The sequence below is a fragment of the Pagrus major genome, chromosome 9, assembly GCF_040436345.1.
Source record: "Pagrus major chromosome 9, Pma_NU_1.0".
In the NCBI taxonomy this organism is placed as follows: Eukaryota; Metazoa; Chordata; class Actinopteri; order Spariformes; family Sparidae; genus Pagrus; species Pagrus major.
In genome coordinates, this window is record NC_133223.1 from 7,942,234 (window position 1) to 7,969,870 (window position 27,637).

Consider the following 27,637-nt stretch of genomic DNA (forward strand, 5'->3'; position numbering starts at 1 on the left):
CAGTGCGCTGGACCTCGCGCCAGCCTGTTATTATCCAAACAATCTGTTCTGGTCTTAGTGATTTTTTTTCTGAGTCTGAACATTACACTCTAATTATTCGACATGAAACTACCAAACTAAATACATTAATAAATGTATATTATTACGTCACTCGGACCTTGGATGTGCGCGTTTTCTCTCCTTTGCTCCTCCAGTTTAATGACCGAACCACACGTGATCTACACCTAACATCTTGTTCCGGCTCTAGTCGCAATTATCCGCTCATAAAATGTCCAAAGAAAATCACAACTGATAGAAACTGTTGGATGCCTGCTGGCCTTCACGCCATTAAGAGCGCTACAGTTCCATAAATAGACCTCCATGTTCAGGAAATGCGTGATTAAATCATAGAATAAGTCGAGTGCGTGTTATTGTGATAAAAACACTGAAATGTTATCTGTTTAAATTACTGTTAGAAAGCGATGCGTTCATGAGCCAACAGGCCATGGTGTGAGGGTGAAGCGGCTCCGCTGCTGACTGCATGGACTCAACATCAGGAAAACACACACACACACACAAAAAGTCTCGTTTTATATTTATTTTGTTTCTACCCAGACTGTAGCTGTTTCCATTTGCCACCATTTCTCTAAAAAGAAACATTTATTACGACTCTACTAAACTTTTTACTCGCGCGCGTAAAACGGGTCAGTTGCGGTGTCGTGTTGTCGCAGAGCGGCATCACTGCAGCCTCCCTCCGCGCAGAGACACGTCTCTGTCACAACACTGCGCTCCTCACAGCTCCCACTGATTTACAGCCCGCCGCGGTGTGTACATGTAGTCTATATATTTGTATTTATATTCTGTCAGCTGCTCGTGCCAACAGGAAAAAGGGACCAAAGGGAAATAAACCGAGCGAGGATACGCTCTGTTCCCAGGTAAACACCGGGATGGAAAAACCACGGCGCAGTCCAGCTCCATGGTGTGTGTGTGTGTGTGTGTGTGTGTGTGTGTGTGTGTGTGTGTGTGTGTGTGCAGTGTGCAGTCCCTGCAGGGATATTAAAGGACTAGAGAAGTGCATTTTCAATTAAAGAAAGTGTGATTGCAGAAAAGTTTTAAGTGTAGGAGTAGAAACAGCAGGAGGAGGATGAACTGTGGGGAGAGTATGAGTGGGTGCAATCAGGGAAGGAAGAGTGAAGGAAAGACGAGAGAGAAGTGATATAAAAATAAGAAAAAAGGGAAGATGAGAAAGAAACAAAGAAGGAAAGAAAAAGAGGAGAAGGAATGAGTGGAGAAAGAAGATGAGACAAAACTAAGAACGTCTGAAAATGTAGTGTGCTGATCTATTGAGTGTGAGCTTTGTGTAATCAGAATATGCATGTGTTGTTCATGAAAAATGCTGCAAAAAATCATTTTCTCATTTATTTTGTTCAATAAGAAAACGACTATCCCCTCCTCTCTCTCTCTCTCTCTCTCTCTCTCTCTCACACACACACACACACACACACACACATCCTCCTGAGGTGTGATGTGGCGTTGTGAAGCGGCCCAGCTGAGGCTGTGTCCCTGCAGCAGGGCTGAAGATCAGGGACAGTGTGTGACGGTGAACAGTGTCGTGCTGCACGCTGTATAACATGAGCAGGCAATAGAAACTAAATTGGTCATAATAGTTTGGAGTAGATGAAGGTCCACAGTGATCTTCAGCACAAAAGTCATAAAGGAAGTAACTGCTGCCAATTGTTGCACCACAGAACCTCATTAGTCCTCTCTCTGCTTCATAGTTTACTGCAGGCATCAGAACATCAGAACGTGTCCTGCAGGCTGATACAAATACATTTCTACTCTCTGGCTTTAACTGTGACCTGAACTTTGTTTGCTCATGTTCAAAAGTATTTTCTTGTGTGAACTTGTTTTTCAGCTCTCTCTTTTCTCCGCCTGTCTTTCTGCTGTGTGAAGCACTTTTTATGAACTGTGTTTTGTTGAGCAGTCACACTCAGACGAACACTTTCAAGTTTGAATCAGGAGTCAGAGAACCATAAAGCTGGTTTCAATCTGACATGTTTTATTTTCCCGTTGTTGTGTTTCATGTTTGTTAGATAGATTTCATAAATCCTATCAAATTCTAATCTAGATAGAAGAACATCTGATGAGCTGCCGGTGTGAACAGAACTGTGGACCTGAACCACAACCATACACAGAAATCCCAGCAGGGACAGAGAGGTCCAGACCCCCTCTGTCCCTGAGAGTTGTCCCCTTCATGTGAACACATCATTTTAAATAATGTAACGACAAACTCATTGAAAACACTTGTGCTAATTAAAGACGCAAAACAATTTGTTTTCCATGTGTCCCACCTTCATACGCCTCTCAGAGTGTCAGTGGAGTGTCAGTGTGAGCGACCTTCAGTAAGTAGCTACTTTGCAAAACTTAGAAAAAAGTTGTTGGACATTTTTATTGACTTCTCCCACTCAATGAATTGAACACAGTTACAGTTATAACCAGACTGCATGTTGTTCTGTCCTTTACCTCATGGCGGCACCTTTGATTTTCCCTTCGAATTGCTCTTGGGAATTTTTTTGTTAATTGTCCCCCGCAACAGTTAAATGAAGCTACTGGTGGTGGACAACATCAACATCAACAACACAATCTGAATCTGAACAATACAGCATTCAAATTCAAAATTCAAGCAATTGAACACTTGATAATTGATAAATGTAATGTCAATGTCATTATCTTGTTGACATAGAAGTTTGGCTGAGCACTGCTAGCAGTGAGGACAACAATCATAATATTGGAAAGAATATCAAAAGACAGCTTGTATTGTGTGAGGGGAAACAGATTCACTTCAATGAGAAAAAGACAGAACGTATAAATAGCAGAGTTCGTCCACCACTCAGCGTGGCTTTATTCTCCCGCCCTGCTGCCTCTCAGCAGAATCCCACTCGCTGTCGGACCTCTCTGAGGACCGGTGCAGCTAGTTCCCGAGCTCTGAGGGTCCCTCGGGCCAGCAGTCCTTCCAGGTGAGCAGGGTCCGACCTCAGTCTCTCGATCTCCTCTCTGATGGGCGTCAGCCTCTGGATCACAGCCTCAGTTACAACCTTCTTATAGGCACCGGTGTCTAACCCTCTGGCCTGGGACACCGCCTCCTCCACGCTCATTTTCTCCATGGCAGCGTGGATCGTCACCAGGTTAGACACACCTGGGCGCTTCTCAGGGTCAAAGGTGACCTCAGAGGTAAAGTCAGTGACAGCACGGCGAAGCTTAAGGGCGATGTCATCAGGAGAATCTGTGATGGAGATCGTCGCCATCGCTTGGGAGTCAGATTTGGACATTTTGGAAGAAGGGTCGCGTAGGGACTTGACCTTTCGTGTGGAGCCTGTGGGAGGAAGAATCCATGATTAAAAAAGTGATTCCAAACAATATATACATTTCAAAATAAGACATCCTGCAGCTGAAGAATTTGACACATCAAAGATAAGAGCTTCATCAGTCGAAAAAAACTTTTTTCTGTTACATTTATAAAACTCAGGTTAAAGGTTCAAGGATCTTTATTCGTCACATACACAGAGCATAGAGTACAATGTGCAGTGAAATGCACTTCAGCCCTCTAAAGATTAGCTTATAGCTGATAAGACAAACAAAAAAGAAAGAAAGAAAGAAAATAGCATTAAAATATAAAGATGAAATAAAACATCATCTAAGCGGAGCAGCCAGGACAGCATCCAGTCTCACCCAACCGATCTTGAGCATTTGAGCATCACTGGTCACAGAGGGACACGAGAGACGGTCATTCAAAAGAAATAAATAAATAAAATAAATAAAATGTATATATATATATATATATATATATATATATATATATATATATATATATATATATTTATATTTATATACACAGGACTGACACTTTATTATAATGATTTGCATGTTTTCAAAATACAAAGAGCACCGTCCTTCAATGCATCTTTATTTTAGCTCATCCTTGCTTAGGAATGCTAATTATAAATCAAAATAAATTGTAGATGTGGAGCCGTGAGTAATGTCGACAAATCCTCCTCTCAGGCTGTGTGTGAATCCAACAGTCTCAACCACTCACAGGGTAGGACAGCCTGTGTTTAGTCTCATAGGTATTAAAAACTAAATAAGTGTACGAGCATTTAGATAAACTCTGAGCTTCGTTCTTCTTGAGTTTGTCAATTGAACATCAACAGAACACTTAAGGGGGTTTAGAACCGTACTTAAAATCATTTAAAGTTAAGCCCATTTTTCTTTACATCTTACTGTTAAATGGAAAACTAATTCAGTACTAGTTTGACGCTGTAAATACATTTCCTTTAAATACAGTTCAGATTTGTAATATTTAGTGACGGATTTCAGCTGGTAATTTTGTTTTTTATTAAAAAAGCGATTTTTACAACATTTTTAAAAACTTTAAATTCAGATGTGAATGACCTGCTAGTTGAACACAGAGACAATGTACAGCACATTGGAGTTAAAGGAAGAAACAAAAGTCTGTCCAGGACCGAAAGAAGAATCACGTTTTCATTATTACTGCCTGGTTTCTGTGTGTGTGTGCGTGCGTGCGTGCGTGCGTGCGTGCGTGCGTGTTTGTGTGTGTGTCTGTGTGTGTGTGTGCACGTGTGAGCTTCTACTTGCTACGTAGGACCAAGTTTTTAAGCTACAGAGTGAGGACATTTTGTCTTGGTCTTCTACAACTTGGATTCAAGGGTTAGGTTAGGGTAAGCTGGGGCTGGGGAATGCATTATGTCAATGAGGGTTCTCACAAGTATAAAAGTACAAGTGTGTGTGTGTGTGTGTGTGTGTGTGTGTGTGTGTGAGTGTCCCAGTATGAAGCAGACGCACCTCAGTGTGAAGTGATGAGCAGATTGTCAGAGACGGGATTTCCTTTCCTTTCTTATTTATCAAACCCACACTTCGGCAATCTCCCAACCTCCGACTCTTTTTCTATCCCATACTACTAGTCCACATCCGTCCCACATGTCACATCCTGTTTATCAATCCTGAGACGTCCTTATTTCAGCCAAATTAAAAAGCCTTTGAGTCTTTGGTTTGGTTCCAAAGGGATGGTGGTGACTGGCAACTCTGCTTTGCCAAAGACAAAAAGAGGAGATGGGATCGACCAGTCTCAGCTCCTGGCTGCTCCCACACATGCATGCACGCACAGCCACAACCCCTCAAGTCATCTCGAGGACGTCCCCGCAAATCTATTATCACTCCATTATTCAGATACAAGAGGATGAAAATATTTCTTTAATCAAAGCTGCCCTGCACACATGACTGACTCCATCTTCTTACAATGCTGATAATCAAGGAGGATGAAACTGGGATCTCATGTTAGCCATGTGTGTGTGTGTGTGTAAATCTGTGAGTACACATTGGAAAACACAGAGTACTCATTTAAAAATAAAACAGATATAATGTATTATTGTGTGTTACATCTTTTTTGAATGGCCTAATATTTCCCCGAATTTCACTTCAGTGTAACTTGTGATTGGTGTCTCTGTATAATAGTAATAAAAAAAGAATCTAACATAAAACAACATTAAAAAAAAGATACTTTAAATATGAGTTCCCTCATTTTTAATTTCCTCCTGTAGGCTGGTGCCAGTCTGATTCATCACTATCCATAAATTGGCGACAGACAGAAATATACATCTTGTCATCTGAGGTAATGACCTCTGAAATAAGTTTACAAAGCAGCGCTTGAGTGAAATTATTCCAACCATGAACTGCCTCTGGCTCAAATCCAGCCAGCATCCTTTGTCATCTCTATACTGCCATCGCCATCCGATACAGGCATGAAATACACAAAGTAGAGAAGTAAGTTCAGAGATAAAACCCAAGAGTACCAGAGTTGCTTTAAAAAAAATAACTCTGAAATAAAACACAGCCATTGACATTTGTCGCTTTGCTCTTGGCTGTATTTTTCTCCCTCAGTTGATTGTCTGGCAGCTGCTCATGAAGTTTCATCATTCCAGATATTTCAAGCAAATATCTGGAACTGGTGTCAGTCCCTCCAAATTGAAACACAGGCTTTCTTTCTTTGTTTGACAATCATTCAGGAAAAAAGAAATCCACAGAGGCCTAGAGACCAAATAAAACATGGCTACAAGATGTGTTGTAATCTGCACTGCAAAAACTCTCCCAACGTTATATTTGTCTGTAACTGATTTCTGAAATTGTCTTTTATAGTGTGTGTGAAGTAAAAAAAAACTGCCAGTGCATCAAGCATACGTAACCTTGTTTCCAATGCAAATCAACTCGTTTTAAGTATCTTTTAAATTTCAAGGTTCTTTGCTCTAAATTGTATCAAAGCAAAGTTTCCAAATCATCAAAACAAGCTGATTTCTTTTCAAAATAGCTGAAATACTCCGACGGCACTGGAACATTTTTTGTATTTTGGCTTTCAGGAAATAAAGTTCTAAGCACTCGATAATGGATAAAAAAAAATAAAGATGTAATTCATTCATCACCATGGCACACTCTCCATTAGTACAACTCCCAGCTAAAATACACCAAGCTTTAGTCCCAATCAAACATGACATTACTCACTGATTACAAATTATAAGTTCTATCTACAGTTTAACATATTTCATTTCAAAAGCCACCGGTAAGAACAGAATTCCTTTCTTTATGTGCAATCCTGTTTAAGAGGTTTGTACACTTTTACAAAAGGAAACTAATGACACTGCTAAATACAATTTGTACATAAAATAAAATGAGAGCTACTCGAGGCAAGTTTATGATATTGGGCTGTATAAATAAAAACTGAACTGACTACTGAATTCTGATGATTATCATTGGCTACCAGAGATCAGTTTCATTATTTGACAAAACCTAGTGTGTGTGTGTGTGTGTGTGTGTGTGTGTAAATATGTGTGTTCTTACTGAGCAGGGCGGCGGGTTCAGGGAACAGGTCTCCGTAGCGGCCATTGAAGATGCGAGCGAGATCCTGAGCCAGCTCTAAATGCTGGATCTGATCCTCTCCAACGGGGACGTGAGTGGACCTGAGAGATTAACCCAGAACACAACATGAGCTTCCTCAACAACTGCACAGCCTGACAGCACTGGAGATAAAACACACAGCAAGAAGTGGGTGTAAATTGGAGACATTCAAGTTGCTGCTAGACATCTTTCTTAGTGTCGGTTCAGCATCTTTGCATCTGTCACTTGGGAGGAAGTAATCCATTAATTCTGTCTTTAATAAAACCCAGAGAGCAGTAGAGATGAGCTTTCCTCTGCTACACTGACCTTCTCAGGAAATTAGATTTTGGCTGTTTGATGGTTAGATCCAGTTAAAATAGAAAGCACTGATGATATACCATCTGAATCTGTTGAGAAATATGTAGCTAAAGTATTCATTTTCACAGCAGATACACTCAGTTACAATAATCCACCATCTGAAGTGATCATGAACTCAGCTCGCATCGAAGTCTACTGACGCTTCATCAGCACACTTAACACTATGTTGCATCAGACATTTCACAGCACCAAAATCTGACAAGACTCAAATGGAAGATCGAAACCCAAGTAAAACTGCTTGGTTTACTGCATGTTAAATACATTCAGACATGTTAAAGGAGCACTCTGTAGTTTTGGGGAAGAACTTTTAATCGGAAGACAAAGATCTTCTTTGACTGATTTTTTTTTCTGCCTAAACAAACTAAATAATCAAACTCTCTTTGTTTTCATGACTGAATAAACTGAATAAACAAACTGACCTTAAAGGACAACACAGTTTATACTGTTTTACTTTGTTTATATGTGGCGGACCCTGCCAACTTTCTAGCTTCAAAGAGTGTTCTGGGACCTTATTTTCCTCTGAGAACAGCTTGTTTATTCACTTGCGGAGACAATAAAAAAAATTTTGCATAATCACCTCATTAATGTTATCAATATTAAAGTTCTGAGTTTCAATTTATTCTAAAATACTACATAGTGCCCCTTTAAAGGGCTGCCTCACACAAAATATAAGAAAAAACATATTTCTTGCTTGGTATACCTACTGATGCAGATAGTTTTGTCCAGGTTTTGAGACATCTGTTTGTTAGATTTCTGCCCCAACCCCCATACAATGGAGGAGAGAATAATTTTATTGTATTGCTCACAACACTATGAATGCTGAAATTCAGCAACATCTCTTTCCAGAAACAATGTCCCCATCACTCTGGACTAGAGGACACATTATTAACAGTTTTCAATGGAAGAAATAGAGCACAGTTGACATGTTTGTGGATGGAGGCAGAAATCTCAAAACTTGGACAAATAAAATCAAAACTATCTGCAATGTAAGACATCACAAGAGGTAATTGAAAAAATATATTTTTTTGCAATATTAGATTAGTGCTATTCAAACTTTTTGTGCCAAAGGCACAACAATAAACAAGTTAAAATTTCATGGCACGCCTGTAGTCACTTCCATGCCTCTATAACTCGTGTTATCTAATCACTCTGTACACGTTTATTTTTTATCTAATCCCAAATAACATTTGACAAACAACTTTATTGCTTGTGAAATATTTTTTAACAAAAATGATTTATCTGACACTTTGTAAAATTACATAAAAGCAACAACACACACATTTTAATCAGACAGGTCACAAAATTAAATACTATGTGAACTGCTCCGCACAAGAGAGTGATCCATTTCCCCTCCTCCCTCACACTGGCTGTCAATCAGGGTGTTTGATGTGTCACACTTTAATAATTTCCACCACCCAAAAACTGCATGAATACTGTTAAATACTGAGGTTCCCTGGGAGGTTTTAGAATGATTTTTTTTTAGGAAATAGAATTGCTTCTGGACTGGGAAATGAACAGGCGAGTCTGATATTGTCGGGCCGTCAGGTCGATCCCCATAAAATATATTTTAGCTGCAGTAGAAAAGCACTCTTCTCATGATTAGACCGCAGATGACAACCTTAGAAACAGTTACAAAATATGTGGCATTAGCTCTATGAAATAGCACCCTGGCTCTTTTTCCCTTATGGTTAATGGTTTATTTTATGTTTTACGATGTTAGCAGAGGTGGTCCGTGTCTCCTGGTAAGGTGACCCACCTCCGTTATAAAGTCCATGGAAAACCCTGCCGATACTTGTTTAGCACACGCTATCAATACCAGCAGTAATAAAAATGTACATTAAGCAGGGCAGATCTTAAACCACAAGAATCTACAGTACTAAAGGATAGGTTCTCTTTTTCCAACCCAGGTCACATTGGAGTATAGTTTATATCATCAGTTATAAGTTTACAGAAACTGGCAACCCTGCCAGAGCTGCTCATGTTGGCTAACAGCCAATTTTTTTGTCATTCAAATACAAAGATAAATCTGTTTTTTAACAGGATGGTCGCAGATGTTTGAACAAAAAAAAAAAAGAGGCTGCAAACCATGCTTTCTATGAAGACGTATTGACTCTGTTTTTCTCAGCTTCATTTGTACCCAAAGTGAAATGAGGCAAATAAAACTGCAGCGTAAGCACAGTGTGATCACACCGAGAGGAGAGACATTCAACCCTCATTGTAAAAAAGTTGGGACGCTGCGTACAACATAAATCTAAAGATAAACAGGAAACAGGAAAGGAAATTCTTCTTTTATTTCTTCTGTTTTACACAGCACCTCACCTTTCTTGGAATCTGCGTTGAAAAAGCATTTTAATATGTTTGTGTTGAAAAACAATGTAGCCGACCTTTCACAGGCTTTAGTGTTCAGATTTACCGGGAAATGAAATATAAAAATAAAATGATACTGGGTACCAACAGCCAACACATGTTCTTTGTACAGAGAAAAGAGATAACAGATTAGTCAATGAAGTTCAAGACACACAGTCAATAGTTAAAACGAGGGTGCTCAGTGTTGCATTCAGAGATGCAATGGTAAAATCTATCTGACAACACACACTCGCGCACACATACACACACAATCCTACTTGTTTAGGGATCTCACTTGTAGAGGAGAATATCGGCGGCCTGGAGGACAGGATATGTGAAGAGACCAACACTGCCTTCATTTTTTATTTTGCTCTTCATCTGAGTAAAAGATTGAGAAAGGAAAAATAAGCAGGTTGAGATAGAAGAAAAAAAATAAGGAGGAAGAACAATAGACAAACAGACAAAAAAACTGAACACAAGCAAAAATAAAAGCAGACGGGGTAAGGAGTGCTTAGACTCGACTTTTTCTTCCCCCAGTAAGAACCATTTTCACTTTTACGAGCCATCAATTCTCAGCCAAACGTGGTACGGATGATTTCACGTGACATTTTCCACCATGTTTGAGATCAACTCATCTGTAGGGTAAACAAAAGGTGTTTTCTATGTAGCAACAGAGACGGACAACTGGGAACCGCTGGCTCTCTCACTCTCTCTCAACATGTATTAAAACTGCATGTGGCCTGGGGAAAATGACTGTAATTATAAGACTTTTGAAAATCTGGCAGGTGGACTTGAAAAACAAAAGCATAAAAAGGACAATAGGGATGTTGGATAAATGAGGGAAACTAAGAGGGAGTAGAAAAAGGAACAATCTTAATTTGCAGCTATTAAACTGAAGTTAAGCATGGACGTGGCAGTAATCAAATCCGCATGATTCTGAATCAGGGAGGGAGAGGAGGAGGTCCAATATATGACAACATTTAACATCAATAATAATCACAGAACATGTAATTGACTATTAAACGGGCCGTATTCATCTTCAGATTGCAGTTTGTTTGCTAAAAGATTTGGCTGCACAAAAACTTTCAGTCACACAGTCTCTGTTTGTGTCCAGCTATGAAATACCTTTCATCTCCAGTTGATTATATATTTAGTCGGAAACAGATCAGACCACAATGAGTAAGAGGATATCAGTGTTGGACTCGATATGATTTCACATCTAAAAATTATTTGGCATTGGAGTCTATGCAATTTGGATGGAAGAATACATTTTGTCACAAAACTTTTTTATTTTTTAATTACATTTTATGAAATCTCTTAAACTTCAATACGTGATCAAAACTATTATCTACAAGTGACCAGTGGAAAGCATAAATCCAGTAAAGAGCAGAGAGCCGCAGCACATACTGCAGTTACATAACTGAACTTCCATATTTGTTGTTTGAAGCTCGAGAACGAACGATTTCAGTCTTTGTCACTGAAAGGCTACAAAGCAGGTCGCTGCCTCATACTTCCTATCAGAAAGACACTTTATAGAAACATTCCTTTAACAAGATGTGTTGTTGATCAACAAAAATTAAAAGAATATTATACATATACAACTGTAGTCTTTAAGGAACGTCTTGATAAAATAATAAAGAACACCAGGAAGGCTTGGAGGAATCAGTAATATTAACTTTAAACAGATGTTGTAGTCTGACTCGTCAAGCATCAATACACTGTTACTGGCTTGTATTTAAATAGCTAATAAAGACAATAATATAGTTTGATAAAGGACCTATGACAGTTTTGTGTGTAATATTTATAATAACATTGTTATATATTCTCAAATTAAGCCAGTGTGAACTAGTAATGCTGCACCACAGCAAAAAAGAAACAAGGAGGCGAGATTACACACACAGTCAATGTCAAGTGTCATAGATGATTATAAATCATTAATATTACTCAATACTCAACAATCAACATCTCATAATACCCTTGTGACTGTCGCCTCACCTTCCACTGTGGCAGGTGTCGGAGGCGGGGCATGGTCGTCAGACAGCCGAGGATCCAGGAGAGCTCGGCGTGCTCGGATACCTGCAGGGTTGAGAGAGAAGTGGAAACATCCAGTGTCATTGTTAGGTAAATATTACCTGTTATAATCACCTTAAAAACTCACAGACACATGTGTTAACAATGCTTTACTGCAATTACTACGCCTTTTATCTAACAACGAACTACTCAGTTCAAGATCATACAGTACTTAAATTATTTACATTACTAACAAAAAACCAACATTAGAGTCTCCAACACCAAGTTACAATGAATCTAGATTTAATAATTTGTCCTTAAAGCAAGAATTTGATTTCACTGGGTTTTAGCTCATTCTGGATATTTTACTCTGTACTTTCCATTTTTATTCTGTTAAATTAAGGTACAAGGTCGTCACCAGAGACCACAAGACTGCTCTCTATAAAAGGTACAAACCACAAGAGTACAAATAAAGTACCTAATGTCAAGGGTACATGATTAATTGATTGATTTTTGATTGAGTGCCGAACCCTCATGGGTTTACACGACCGTCAAACAGTTCATTACATTTTTGCAGCTTGGTCTTGAACAAAACATTCTGCCTCCTCTCCCATGCTTGACAAAGAAAATCTGCACGTTTTTCATAATCAAGCAAGCAAAAGAAATCAGCATACATTGAGGACATTTTAGTAAAATGTACATCTCTTATATCGTCATAGTCAGGAAACAACAGCTGTATACAGAGGGTTGTACTCCAGTGACAAGCCGTTTTACCCCTGAAGGTACATCGCATTTGGAATATCTGCAAATCTTTTGGCTCCCAAATTATAAATTCAAAGTTGGACAAATGCTGATCCTCCGAAATTTGGATAGAGGAAGTGATGTCTCTCCTACGACTCAAGAACAACAGATGGACGCTGCACAACACTGCTTGTTGCTTATGTGGAAGAGCTTACACTGTGATCCTCTGTTGATGCTGTAGTTAAAGTTATATTCTTGGTTTCTGCTGAGTTGTGAATTCCTGTAACTGCTCGTCTGGAGCGCTGGGTGGGGCTGAATTAGAGAATGTATGTATATGTTCAAAAATCAGTAAAAAGACTAATAATATGGGATCAATAGACAAATAATACATGACAAATGCATTTCCTCATACATACACATGTCTTCTATATGTGTCTGTGTTGTATTTTATTTAGCCCACTCATTAATTAGAGAAAAAAAGGCTCTCACCACAAAGAAGCACCCAAGAGATAAATAGAAGAAATCAATTAAACAGACAGATTAAACAAACACAGATGAATGGGTGAGAGTGTGGTGAGGGACAGCTGTGGTCGAGGAGGAGGGTGACTTCTTAGCGCCTCCAAGTGGCAGAGAAGAGTACTGACAGTCCATGCTTCTTCCCATCTGTCCTCTACTTTTTATACAGACAGGTGCACCTGGCCACACCTGTGTTTCTGTCTTTGCCATTTGGCTTCAATTTTACTTTTGAACACATTAAAGAAAGAATTACCAATATGGATGAAAACTTGTGCTGTGACCTTCACAACAGAAAAATAAGAATCATTCATCAAAAACATAACTTCCTTTTTGGGGCCTGTAGGACATCGACATGAAACAATCTTGGCTTTTGATCAGCTGTAGTCACATCACTGACACCTGTTATTTAAGGAAAGTAACATAGAAGCTATTAAACGTTGGTACACAAAAAATTCAAGCACCTGAGTTCTGGGTTTCTTTTGTATTTTCTGTTTGGGTGATGGTAGTATACTCCTTTTCTTAATTAAATTGATTAAAAAAACAGTTTTACATATATTACATATTGTTGTTTTGAAGAAATTAATAGGTTAATGTGCACAGGTGATGCACAGTGTCTTGTGCATCTGGCAGTAGTAAATTAACTCCAACATATCCGCTTTCATGAAGGCTCTGCTTGATGTATGTGTGAGAGGGAGAGTGTGTGGGGATGCAGGAAATATCCTTCTGCTGCAGCGAATTAAAGTTTATGGACGCTGGCTATATTGCCATCCCTCTCTTTCTCTTGTTGCTTGAAAAGCATTCTGGGGAGTGTGACGTCAACACCAGACAGCAGGGACATAAAGCAGGATTTCAGGCTAACATGTAGGGGGCCGGTATTCATTACACACTGCAGACAGACAAGAGATGGGGCAGATGTCGATGACAGCGCAGAAAGGGATGGATATGGTTTGAAGTGCAATAAAACGCAGATATTTAAAAGCTCGGGAAGAACAAGGCCTCTATTCATGCTGCATGGCAAGAATGTAATGCGAGAGATATGTTAACATTACACTGATAGTGAGTTATCATACAGCTATGGCAACAACTCCTTAAAACTGTAAAGATAGGACTTTAGAGGAGAACAGCTTACAGTTGGCCCTGCTCAGTAAATCCACTTTTTTCCTCGATACTTCTATAAAACCCAGAGGATTTGTGAGTCTGCTGATTCATTCACTTCCCTTTTGATACCACTGACTTCAGCTTGCAACAGATCTGTTCTTTTTTTTTTTTTCAATGAAGTCAAGTATTTTCTTTGGGCAGTCGTTGTATTTTTACATGTGGAGCAGGCGTGTTCAACAGGAGGGCTGCCTCGCTGCCAAGTTATGTGGCATAAAGCTAAACGGGAATAAAAATAGGACTGTGAGTGTGTGTGGGGGTGGTGGCAGACAAACACAGATGGACTGAACTTAAATGTCTCACACTCTGTCTCACACACACACTGTATTTGTGCAGAGCGTACGGTGGAGATAAGAATCATGAGCGATCAAATAAGGGTTTTGGGGGAAGCAGCAGGCATGTCAGCAGGCAAACATTACAGAGCCGACAGCAGTAAAATAAACAGTCAGAGACGGCTGACTGTCTAAATATATATATACACTAACTACATAAGCATACACTGAAGCATTGATTTGGTCGATATCTGAATTTTTGTTTAATAACCACAGTAATTGTGTGAAATAAATGTGCAGACATGAGCTAAACATGTGTGCACAGGCAAGGGTGCTTCATATGTGATCTTGTATGAATAGTACGTTTCTGCTCCTCAATCTGAGTGTTATTCATTTCTCTTTCCATTTACTGTAAATGAGGACACAGCAGCATACATTCATAACACACTATTGATGCACTACAAGGGTATGGTAAAGTGAGAAAATTTTAATTTAAAGTAAAAAAAACCTTCCTACTAGAAAAAATTAATTAAAGTGTTTAGACAATCATAAAAAGCTAGTGGCAACCTGAACTACCCTTGATTTTCAGCAACACACAACCTTATATATATTTATTTTGAATTGTACAATAAAATATTAAAACAACATGTAAATGTTTGAGGCTATGTTATGCTTATAATCTACTTAACATTGCCATTGTAGTAAAAGTAAGTTGTAATTGTCCGCTTTTTTAATGACATTCAATACAAGTTAAACATTGTAAAACATTTATTTTTTTCAGTTTTTTTACAACTGAAATCCCAATCTAGCCCTAACCTTTAACCAGATTACATCCAGAGGAAGTTTTAATAGGTTTTACTTAATAACAATCTGAATTAGACACGTCGTCTTCCCCAGGGCTGATGACAGAAGTAGCTAAGGAGTGAGACATCACGCTTCTTTTTCATCTCTGTTGAGAGTTGCACATGCTCAGTACTGATCAAGCAGGTGACATGGATCAGGTAGTGACACGGAAACTACTGACAATCTGAGAGAGGTTACTCAAACTCAGCACCGACTGAACAAGTTTCGAGCGCTGCTTGAACGGAGACGGATGGAAAGGTTTTAACAAGCCAACAGCCCTAACTTCAACACGCATCATAGCATCACACCTGACAAGGGGAAAAAATAGCTGGAACTTGGGGCGATAAAACTCCGTGACTACTGCAGAGCTACTTGTCCCGGGAGTGAATGCAATTGTACCCTTTCCCACCGAAGACAAAAGCCAGATGTTAGTGTTTGGGTTCTTTGTCTGGTGTGAAAGGAGTACTATTGATTAAATTTCATGACTGTTTCACGAACAGAAAGCATCTTTTCCTAACTCTAACCAAAGTGCTTCTGTTGCCTAAACCAAACCACAGACGTGAACTCTGGATTCTGGTGTGACAGTCCTTGACTTTCTATGTCTGCCAGCCACGCTCCTCCTTGCAATAACAGCATGGTTCATAAATGTAGTGTTTCATTTGGTCAAAGAAATGTGGTGCTGGCACGAAAGATAGTCATGGTGAGAGCATGAAAAGACAATTTGATGAACTGCCATGATACTATGTTGCAATTTCATGCCAGGCAAAAAAAATCCTGCTAGGGTCATGTTTGTTGTTCTTTTGTTTGTTGATTTATTTATTTATTTTTTTAAACTGACCAACTAAAACCAGCTGGGAAAATCTAAATTCTAATCTGACTGGAACACAGCAGACATCCATCATCTCTCTCCTGCGCACCTGAGACTGCTGGAAGAGTATCGCCCTCTCTGGGTCAATGCCGCAAGCCAGCAGGCTGGCTGCCATGTCCAGTATGTTTCTCCGGAGGTCGGCTGGGTCCTGAGGCTGGGTGATGGAGTGCAGGTCCACAATGCTGTAGAGCACTGAAGGATAATGGTTCTGTAGGGCCACCCAGTTCTCCAGGGCACCCAGATAGTTGCCAAGGTGGGGCACCCCAGTTGGCTGGATCCCCGAGAATATGCGGCCACCTCCTGGAGGCTCCTGGGAAAGAAAGGGAGTATGCTCAGGGAAGCTTTATTGGCACATTGTCAGTTTAAGATTCAATTTGTGAAAAATTGGGTTTGATGGTGTCCTGCTGACCAAGGCGCTGCCTGATTCTGAGGAGGACATCTCTAGTATCTGAAACATGACACATTAAAGACATAAAGCACCTTAAAAGATGTTTCATAGTCTGACCCGCACCTTTATTTGTGCCAGTGCCATACACACATAGATCATGTTTTATGTGCTCAGTGTAATAGTATCCATAATATCAATGTCTCAAAAAAATGCAGTGATGATTTGTTGATTTAAAATCCTAGACCAACAACAACATAAAAGACTAGATAATGGACAGGAAGAAAAACTCATCCAAATGGTGAGGAGACAGTAGGGTTTGGAGAGAGAGGGTGAAGGTGAAAAGGTGAGAAAGTCACAAGTAGAAAGAAGCCTGCAGAGACTGAAGTGTCAGTGTTAAACTATTGACAGGTTGGAGGCCAGCAGTGGTCATGCTTGTATTACCGAGATGCTAACTCCATGGCTAGCACCTCTGTTCTCTCCCAAACACATCCGGCACAAAGAATGCATCACCTCCCTGGCCAACAATAATAATTAGCATTCATCCAGCCAAGTTCAAGGCCTCTGTTACCACATCAGCAAGCAACACAGAGAGGAGGTAGAGGCAGAACCACAGAAATATCAAATATTCCATACAACATGCAGACCACCATACCACCAACATTACAACAAGGACCTTATTTAACAGAGCTGGAGCAAGGACAGCAGTGGGCTCCTCAACCCCTCTGGGAAAAAGGGGGAGATTACTCGTTGTGTTTGGATCATTGGGCAAACATTGTGTTTCTCTTTCTGCAGAGCCTGGCCAGGCCAGACCGCCTCATTTCTTCTGGCATCAGCCCACTCCACTGAACCCTGGCTTTCAATTGGCCCTGCTGAGAGAGTCTTAACCACTGCTTGTGGCACCAAGCACCACACGATACAATTAGAGGGCAAGCAGAGCGGCACCTGTCATGAGACATGAAACCGCAATGGCATCCAGAACCTAGGGCTTCTTCACCAAAGCCATTACACAGTAGATTAGAGCTTTGACAGAGCAGAAAAACACAAAGACGCAGACTAGAACTTGGTGTTTTTGTTGAGCAGTTAGGAAGACAAAGTGTTTGGCGCCTGGATGACACACATTTGCCTGACCACCATGGAGGCCAGGACTCAGTTCCCGGCAGAGGCGTAGTGCTGTGGCTTGGCTGTGTGCTCTAACTTTCAGGTGAGGGATCGTATCTTTGTTGGGATGGTGAGGTGGAATATGTTGTAGATATAACATGAACCTCCTTGTGGAGAAGGATTAGTATTACACAAGGTCAACCAAATCCAGGATATCTGAGGGGCCAGCAATGCCGGGACTTTTGAACATACTAAAAATATGTTCAGACTGAAAATAGCATTGCATTTACAAAATTGGGAAGTGTTGTAGGTGTGTGTGCTACAGGTACTGGAGATAAAATGAAGTACAAGTCAGGTAATGCAGTTTCGTAGTTTCGTCGTTTCGAGTAGTCATCAATTGTCTATCTTTATGATAGTATTTAGATAGTATTGGTAATTTAAACACCACTAATATACTAAGGGAAGCCTGACATGCATGTTAACAATACTAAGTGTCTACAGCCATGTTAGCAGCGGGGTGTGTGAGCCTACATTTGGGCACAACGGGTCTTTTAGCTAAATGCTAACAATGACAATATAAAAGTGCTGATGTTAAGCAGGTATGATGTTAACCATGTTCAGAATCTTATTTTAGCATGCTAAAACCCAAAGTTCATCTGAGGATGATGGAAATGTCATTGGTTTTAGAGGTATTTGGTTGTAAACTAAAGTATTTGACAAATTAAAAATTTTGAACTGATGACCTGATGGCACCTAATGAAAAGTCAGGGGACACCATAGTCGTATGATTCATCCTGAGGGGAACATGACTGTCTGTACAAAAGTTCATGGCAATCAATTCAGTAGGTGTTTATTAGTTAAGTAGGATCCCCATCAGCTTCTTCCACTTTGGTCTAGACTGAGATTTTTCAGTCTAGACCAAAGTGGTGGAACGACAGCTCCAACCAACTGACACTGCCATCCCTAGAGCTATATCACTGGCTAGTAATGTAATCTACCAGGTATGTGTGCCCATTTGGTTGGATGTGCAGTGCGCTGCTGAATTATGTGCATTGCATCAGGCTTTTTTTTCTTTTTTTGTCTTTTTTAAAATGTTTCTGGCCTTTGTGGCTTTATTGACAGGACAGCTCAGAGAGGTGACAGGAAACAGGATGAGAGAGAGGTGGGATGGCATGTGGCAAGCAGCATGCACCACAGGTTGGACTTGAGTCCTGGGCCACAGCAGCGAGAACAAAGACATGGGACGCCTGCTCTGAGCTACTGGGGCTCCTGACTGCTGCAAAAGTTGAGTTCAATGTACCAACATTTTTTTGCCCTAGCTCTCTGCGTGCCAACACAGTGGCCTCTTTGAAATGAATGAGGAGGGTTAGGCAGTAAATTAAGTAAATTTGCAAGGGAGAAAAAAAAAAAAGGGGTTTAACAATTGACAAAACAATCTTACCACAAGGTCTGGAACTGCTTTTGAGGTTTTCATTGCATCACACAATTGTCACTAATTTGGCCCAGTTGTCATTTTTTCTGAGCTTTGAGGGCCATCATATTGTTTATATGTAATCAATATTATTTAAAAACTAATCAAATTAAAATTTTGAAGAAACCCAATAAAAGAGTTCAAATATATACAGTGAAGGGCAAAGACTTCACATTGATATCGTAAATAGTATTTTGGTCACTTAAAGAGGTCATATTATGCTTTTTAGGTTTTTGCCTTTCCTTTATTGTGTTATGTAGCATTTTTGTGCATGTAAAAGGTCCGAAGTCCAAAGTCCACACCAAAGGGAGTTACTCTCTCCCACAGAAACCACTGCTCCTGCACTGCCTGAAACTCCTGGTTTGGAGTCAAGCTTTTGCCTCTGTAACGTACGTGCATCACTATGTAACAGGTGTTATATAAATATATATTTGTATATATTTATTATAAAATATATACACTCCAGTCAGTCAGCAGACATATAGTTGCTACTGCTGCGGCAGCGTCATTTTAGATCACACTACCTTGCTCGGCATGACCTGCTCTACTCTGCCTCTGATTGGCTACATCCTGCCTGTTAAGTAATGCACTAGTGGAACTCTAACCAAAGATTGAACAGAGGCGAGATGTCTCACTCTATAACTAAAACAGAGCGTTCAAGACACAGTGTGAAAATGGAGGGATGAGAAAAATAATGTTTTTTTTTTTAAATTAAAGTATGTAAACCTATTCTACTAGGACCCCCATATAAAAGTATGAACCTGAAAATTTCCATAATATGACCTCATTAAACTGTATCAGTGGACTCCTGGATGAAAAAGTGCAGAAAGTTGAATTCATCAGCTGTCAATAAAATCTAAACTCTCTCACAATTCTCTCATCTAACAAATTGTTCAGAAATAAACAGTACATCTTGATGTTTATAATTTTTGTTTAATCACTTTCAATGAAAATGACCCACAAATCTGTTAAGGTTAAGTTTGTGTTAGCTTGCCGTGAGATGTGTTGATGGGTTGTAAACAGCAACAGCTGGACAGAGCAGAGCGTTTTAAAATGTTCCCCCTTAAAACCCATGGGATCTCTGTGTTATCACCTCAGATCTGACTGGCGATCATATGTTTCCCGGCTGCACTCTTCAAGGTTATCATAACTAATCATTAAAAACCTGAAGCTTTCAGAGGATATCCTCTTCAGTCACTGCTGAGAAATCGGTTATCTTGACAGCTAGCTGAGCACCATCACATTCAATCTGACTGAGGGACAGGCTCGCCACAGCCTCTGAGATCAGATAACAGCTGCGCTCTCACCAGTGTGGCCCAGAGCTTCTCCATCTCTCAGCCCTGAGGGATCAAATAACAACTGTTCTGAGGCCAGCCCGGTCCACAAAGTCTCCATCTACTGGCCTGAGGGAGCTGGTTGCTGCATGGCAAGAGAGAGGCAGGAAGGAACTGGGTGCTTATGTCATTACCGACGGGGTAATTGCACTGGAGTGCCATTGATGCTGAGAGCCTCTTAAGAGGTGTCAGGATTGATTTGGGTGCGGACGGGGCCCCGAGTCTGGCTCATGTGTGTTCTCACCTCGAGCCGACACGCCAAACGCATGTTCCCCCTCTGCTCCGTCCCCCAGGGGAAGCCATTAGCCATGCAGACATGGTAATGGTGTCATTTGAGCCAATCGAGTGTCAAATGAGAGTCAACGCCACGGCTAACTAGCCACTGGGCAATCGCGCTATCACGCATTATGCTACACACCTCCGTGTTACTTTTGGTCAGAGGAAAGTGTCTTTAAACATGTGACTCTATAGCTGTTGGAAGAAAAAGTATGTTACACAAGGAAGTAAATCAACTACTGTGTGATGACAGAGGAGACAGCAAATGTTGTAAAGCAATTAATGTTTGTAATGAATACTGCACTGCAAGGCCAAGAGTAATAAAATATTGTCATCTAGCATAGTCTGGCCATGGACTACATGAAAACGGCAAGTGGATTTATATCAATATTCAAATAGTTGTAGAGGGCCTGACTTCATGTGTTGGAGGTAAAATGACACCTTGTGGCTTGTAAAAAAAATACCAGAAAAATAAATCAAATACACTTCAAGCATTTATGATCAAATAAAATGTGTTTTTACAAAAGAGAACACTGGAAATCAAGACTTCTTTTATTTTGATTTTATTTTGATTACATTTTCATTCTTTATTTTGTTCTTTTCTTGCTTCTCTCATTCTGGGCCGACTGCATTGTGCTCAAACTGTTGTATAAAGTAGAGTTGTTTGTTTTAAGGCAGAAAACTGTTGACAGACTGTTCTCTGAGGACTGAAATATTCAAAGCATGTTGCACTTTTGGCCACACCTCTCTCAGTGATGTCACAGTAGGTGTTTTGCCTTTGATAGAGAGCCGAAGTCACGCCCCCTTCCGGTGGACCCCATGGGACCTTATTTGGAAAAACTCTGTATAGTAGTCAATGGAGAGAGACAAATAATTTTCTCATCCCGCTTGAAGTTTGTCAATTAAAAAGATTATTTGCTAAGTCAATAAAGTCTTGTCATAAATAAAGTAAAATATCATCTAGATTTTTGTTAAACCGCTCAGTGAACTACATCGTCTCCCTCAACATGTCACCAACATGGCCACTAACTCGGCACAGATAAGGTACAAAAAAAAAATGAAAATCACAATAAATCTTTCCATATTGACAACTGCAGTTATGTTATAGTGACTTCAGCTCCCTATAGCTGATAATCAACACCTGATGCAAAATCACTGGTGAGATTGTGGCCAGTGGTGTAACACACTTGAATTTTTTGGCCGGATCGCAGTCATCAACACATTTCAGTCTGGACCAAAGAGTTCAACCTCTGGCCAACTAACTAGCTGATAGTACGACATTGCCATAGCTAGAGCCAGGCCATTAGCAATAATGTCAATTTTCTGGACATGAAGAGATTTGTTTGAGACAAAAATTTGTCCTTCCACTATTGTCTCTCCCTCTCTATCAAACCCTTTCACAGTTATTGGATGCCTGTTGATAACACCTTGCAGAGGTGAGAAACGCTGGTTGTTCTTTCCTCATATTTTACACCGAGCGGCTGTCATACTACATCGTTGCTAAGGTGACGAAAGCTTTCTTCATCCACGTCTGCCATATGCTGGATGCATTACACACCACGTGTGCGTGACATTAACAGCAACAGCTAGAAGGTTACATACACTAAAAGGCCATGTTTTCACACTTTCAGTACCTTTCCGGGAATATGTGTTCATTTGTCTGTGTGCGTATGTGTGTGGTAATCTCCATTGGGACAGAGGTCGTGTGCAAACATAGACGTATGTCCGCACGTGTCGGAGTCTTTGCCTACATCAACATCGGTTAAGCTGTGAAGGTGTCTGTCCATATGAATTTGACAGCTCACATCAAGTAACAACACTGGTGGAAAGAATATCAGACAGCCCATCAAAAAAGTATTAACATGACCAGATCTACGCACAAGCTGCGTTATTAAATGGAAAACAATAGTGAACTGAATCTGATTCACTTCATTTAAGACAAATAGACTGTCTTCTTCCTGTGGAATCATCACTGGGTTTCCCACAATTCCAGAAATAATCTTGTTCCAGGATTCCATGGAAACAACATTTCCCTCATCTTTCCATCCTCCTCCAGAGCCCTGCAACCACTTCAGTGAGGGAAGTGAATGCCTGCAGATTCTTTTCCTCCAGGTTTGCTAGAGAACAATTAAATAACATATGGATCCTCGATCATTGTCATATCGGCCAATACATCGATATTGAGTGATGAATTTTATCATTCTTTTTATTTACATTGGAACCATTACTTCCCTGTTAATGATGTGTTCATTTGATCCTGTATTGTTCAGCACTTTGTAAAAAATCTGTCTCAAAATGAGATCTAGGGATTAACCATTGATCCTCATTCTAATTTATAATCAAAATGACTGAGTTACCACAGTGATGGTACATGTGCGTGCACTGTAAATAGTAGGGATGTAACGATATATCGAATTTCGCACTAAAAAAAAATCTGCGATACCGTCGTGGGACTGTGACGATATCTACTAACTTATCTTGTGGTTATTTTGCTCGTTAACTTCATGGATCTAACAAGGGAAATCAGTACGAATGCATTCTCCCGTCTCCTTTACATTATATTGTTCTGTTTGAACAGCAGAGTGCGCAATCATACTGCTCAAGAAGACTACTCCACCTCTGATTGGTTGGCTTCGTTGGTTTTGTTCCCAATTCTTGACTTAAACTGTTAGCTCACAAAGACACTCTGTTAATGTCAGTTTTCCGCAGTGCTTGAGCTATAATAACACTATGACCTCTTCCCACCGACACACTGATGTCTTCAGTCATTCTCCGGAGCCGCTCTTTGCTGCAAGAGACAGCCAGGTGGTGTGTTTACCGGTGGGGAAACCACGGCTCACAGTCCCCTGCATCAGCCCCACTACTGACTGTTTGTTTTTCCAAACCAACTGCGAGAAAAACATGTCATTCCATTAAAACCAGGCAACCACTGAACATATAGTCAGAAAATAATAACATGCCATTTACACTGAGAGAGACTTTCGTGACCCTGGTCAGGGAGGGAGATTGGTGGGACCCGAAGCCGAGTACCTGTTCTCAGCTGTCACACCCCCTGAGCAGGAACAAGTATCGATATGCACATCCTGAAGGGGGATTCTACGTCCATTTATGGGTAATTATGGGAGTTGATGCACGTCCACCAGTTTCCACAATGGTTGATATTTATAAAACAGAATCAGGAATGCACACAGCTTGATAAAGCTGATGAAAAGAATGGCATATTGTATACTATAATGGCATATAGTCTTTGTGCATACACAGTTTTAGTCATGAAAGAGTTTCAGGCATCTGACCCCTGGTGTAAAGTACCCACGAGATTCACAGAATTGAACTGCAGACTGCATGTTTGTCTTTTAGTCAAGTTTTATAAATCTGGCCCCTAAAATGAGTCCCATGGCCTGCCTGAATACCATGCTCAAAGGTTAATATGTTTCTTTCATTTAGTAGTAGTTGTTTTTGTTTAATGTAACTCACCTTCCAGTTGCTGTCATTCTAAAAAAAATGGTTGTATTCAAGGTATTGCTAAAGCATGCTCAGTAGAAAGGACATGTTAAGCTCAGAACTGTCTCACAATGATTATTGGCATGTCCAGAACTACATTCCCATTCCTCTCAATATTATTAATCACAGCCGTGGTTCAGTTGAGTTAGGACCCGCAAAACAGTAGATTTCTCTTCTCGGGCCTGTTCTGGGCTTCTTTTCGGGGCTCATACATCATATCAGAGCCTGGGAGTGCCGGAGTGGCCCACTGACATCTCTCTCACCAAGGGGCTGATGAGCGGGGCCGACAGTCACCGCCATTTAACCGCGCCAATTTCAACACATCTCAAAACCACCTCGGGGGATCATCACTGCTTGCCCCGCTGTGAATTACCATCAGCTCTTTGTGGGCCAGGGAAAAGCTCCAGAACTGACCGTGGCTGCACCGAGACGGGCCCATGGATGGAGGATTTTCATGGCTCTCCTGCTGGGCATCAGACACACAAGATCCAGTGTTCCTCTTCTGTTCTAGGCACCCGCACCCCATTAACACGGGCATCATGCTGAAATGCACCTTGACACACCTTCCCCCACTCCTCTGTATCTTTCTTCATCTCTGTCTCTTTCTCGCTTTGGGACCTGTTAACGCTGGCGACCAGCAGAGCTGCACTTCAGTGAGGAATCAAGTAGGAAATGGGGTTTACTGTATTACCCCCCTTTATCCCTAAACGCATGTGTGCATATGTGTGTGTTTAGCCAATGTGGGAACACACCACAGCTTGAAACAAAGTGCATATGACCACAGAGAAAACATGCACACACATGAATGCATATAAACACACTCACACAGGCAACAAAATTAAGAAATGCAGTGGTGGATAAGAAAGGAGAAGGAAAGAAAGAAAAAGAAAGTGGTGGAGGAGGCAATGTGGTAAAAAAAATAAATAAGAATAAAAGTGTGACTATAGCCCAGTCAAGACTTTGGCAGTTTTTTTCTTTTTTTCCTCCCAGTGAGTGTGTTGGAGGGGGAGCAGAGGGGAAGGCCCAAAAGGAGCGTTTGATTAAATCTGCGGTTGACGTGTGGGACAGGTGAGATTGATGAGGTTCCTCTGAGTTTCACACTGTGCGGAGAGCGGGGGTACAGGAACAGAACGTTGCAGTGTGGCGGGCCAGGGCTCGGGGCCCACTCGCGCCGTGGGGTCCCTCGGCTGATTAATGGTACTGGAGGCCCTTCAAAAACAGCACTCCCCGCAGACAGGGCCCGACGGTGCTCCAAAAATAACCAGGAGGGGAGGCAGCTCCAGCCTCCAGCCCTAACAGGCTGCAGCTTCTGAAGGAACCAGACTTCAATACTGCCTGGGGGGAGATAACCAAGAGGAGCTGTGCCTACTCAAGACAGGAAGCTGTAATCTGGCTCGTTAGAAACTAAACGTTTAATGACTTTTCTAGTTTATGAGAAGTGACAAACACTGACAACTGATATTGTATCAAATAAGGTATCACATTACCTGCTGATGTAATTATACACAACGAGTAAGCATGTGCAATACGTTCCACCCAAAGAAATACCACAGCACATTGTAAAACATCTTACTAAAAACGATGCAACATTTCTGCATTAAAATGTCTAAATAACACTAGACCTGAGCTTTGTACTTTGATTATATAAATTGTCTCCAAAAATGTTCAAACCCAGAGAAATTCCTAGATTCATTTAAGGTAAGATGCAGATATTTGAACAGCTACAGTTCCATGAACGGGCAAAATCTCCATCTGCTGTGGAAGATCGTTTCATGATCGAAAGCTCCAGGACAGCTACTGAATGGACCTAGTTGTAAGATTGTATCATCTACTGTTTCAAAAGGTTTTTCATGGAAATTTAAATCTCAATCATTTCCAAACTGCTGGAAACAGTGCAGGCTGTTGTATCAAAATCATTAAACGGGCACTTCAAGTACCAGTGATACAATCCAGAAAGTCCAAGTGGTTTCCAGTTTTGCCCAACGGCCTCTCGTGGTATTGCAACAAAAAATTGCCCATGTAGACCAAAAAGAATTCTCCCCATGTACCATTATTACAAAAGAGACATCTGTAAAACTGTTGACAGGACACCTCGAACTGCAAGAAGATCAATTACCACTCTTTCTGATTTTATATATGTTAAACTTGCCTTGAGACCAATAATACTGTGCATATTCACTGCAAGTTATCATGGCAGAGAGAATTCTATCCTCCATTTTGACAATCCCAAGGTAAACACCAGAATAACATCAAGGTCCGTGTCCGGCTAGTTTGCCAAACAATACAATCAGAGCTAAGCAAACAGGTTAATTTAAGTGTATAGTCCTGCCATACATCATTAGAAAGCATAGATTCTCATCATTCTATTCATGCAAACTGATTAATGGTGATGCATTTATCCCTCAACACCAGAGATCGTGAGATGGCAGCTGTTCGATTGACAGCTCATTTGAGTAGATAGGAGCTTCTATGCCTGCCCTAGAGCCTAGAACAACCAATGAGTGATCATGTAAACAAATGACCAACTATCTCTTCTTTCTCCTCTCTACCGAGCCACTTACATGCTACCCTATAGATGATTGATGCATCATGTAGCCTTTGAGATTTCAAATCCACAATATAGCTAACATCAGTTTTTAAAACCCTAAACTTTGAAATTATGCAAGTTTATGTACTTCTATGCATTTTGAACTCACACTGACACAGGCTGTTTTTCCACATCAGCACCTGTTTTCTTGCTATTTTATTTGGATAAAGTCAGTGTAAATAAAAAAGATGAACTATGGTGAGCTGTTGCCCCTCCTAGGCAGGGGTATTTTGAGTTTGTTTTGTTTTTTTGAGTTTTGAAGCATTAACAGAGCTTCTGTCACCTTGGGGAATATTCAGCTTATAAGCTTTCAACAAATAAAACAAAACCATGCCTTTACTCAAAATGGCTCAACAAAAGCTTTGAAGGTACTTCGGCTGGGCTGGGATAGGTGTTTTAGGATAATTTACATTTTCAGGAATGGTAACACTACGCCTAAACTACAAGAAATTTAAGCTTGTATGTATTTGCCTTCTGTATGACTCATTCAGATTCAGATACTTTATTGTCCATTTAATTTAAATGCAATGGAAATTCGGTTTTGGCACGGGCATGTGGGACGACACACACCATACACATCAATACATGAGCACTCATGGGCCACTGACTGTCATCTAAAATCAACAAGTTACATATCAGGCCTGATAAACAGCAGTTTAATCAACTTTCTGAGGACAAATCAGATTAAAACCAGTATAACAGACTAAAACTTTACTGTACATTCAGGTCTCTCAAACCAAAACAGTTTGCCTACAATATATCAAGGATTACATGGAAAGCAGCTGTGTGTAGCTGGAAAAGCCAAGACTAGCTTAATTCATAGGTAATTTTTTTCACTGTTAGATAAACACATTCATGCCAGAGCTACTTGTTTCCATTCAGTGGGTCCTTCCAACTTGTTTCAAATAGTTTCATTCTACCACTTCCTTCTT

General features: G+C 40.5%; 1 protein-coding gene across 1 annotated transcript in view; it reads right to left on the reverse strand.

Annotated features, from left to right (window-relative positions):
• Positions 1 to 2,403: 2,403 nt before the first annotated feature.
• Positions 2,404 to 27,637, reverse strand: part of wars2 (tryptophanyl tRNA synthetase 2, mitochondrial) — a 30,715-nt gene continuing 5,481 nt past the window's right edge. Inside the window, exons 2-6 of the mRNA XM_073473933.1 lie at positions 16,100 to 16,360; positions 11,641 to 11,721; positions 9,941 to 10,023; positions 6,886 to 7,004; positions 2,404 to 3,352 (exon numbers count right to left, since the gene is read on the reverse strand). Of these exons, the coding sequence (XP_073330034.1) occupies positions 2,904 to 3,352; positions 6,886 to 7,004; positions 9,941 to 10,023; positions 11,641 to 11,721; positions 16,100 to 16,165 (798 nt within the window). The 5' untranslated portion in view covers positions 16,166 to 16,360 and the 3' untranslated portion in view covers positions 2,404 to 2,903. The remainder of the gene's footprint in view (positions 3,353 to 6,885; positions 7,005 to 9,940; positions 10,024 to 11,640; positions 11,722 to 16,099; positions 16,361 to 27,637) is intronic.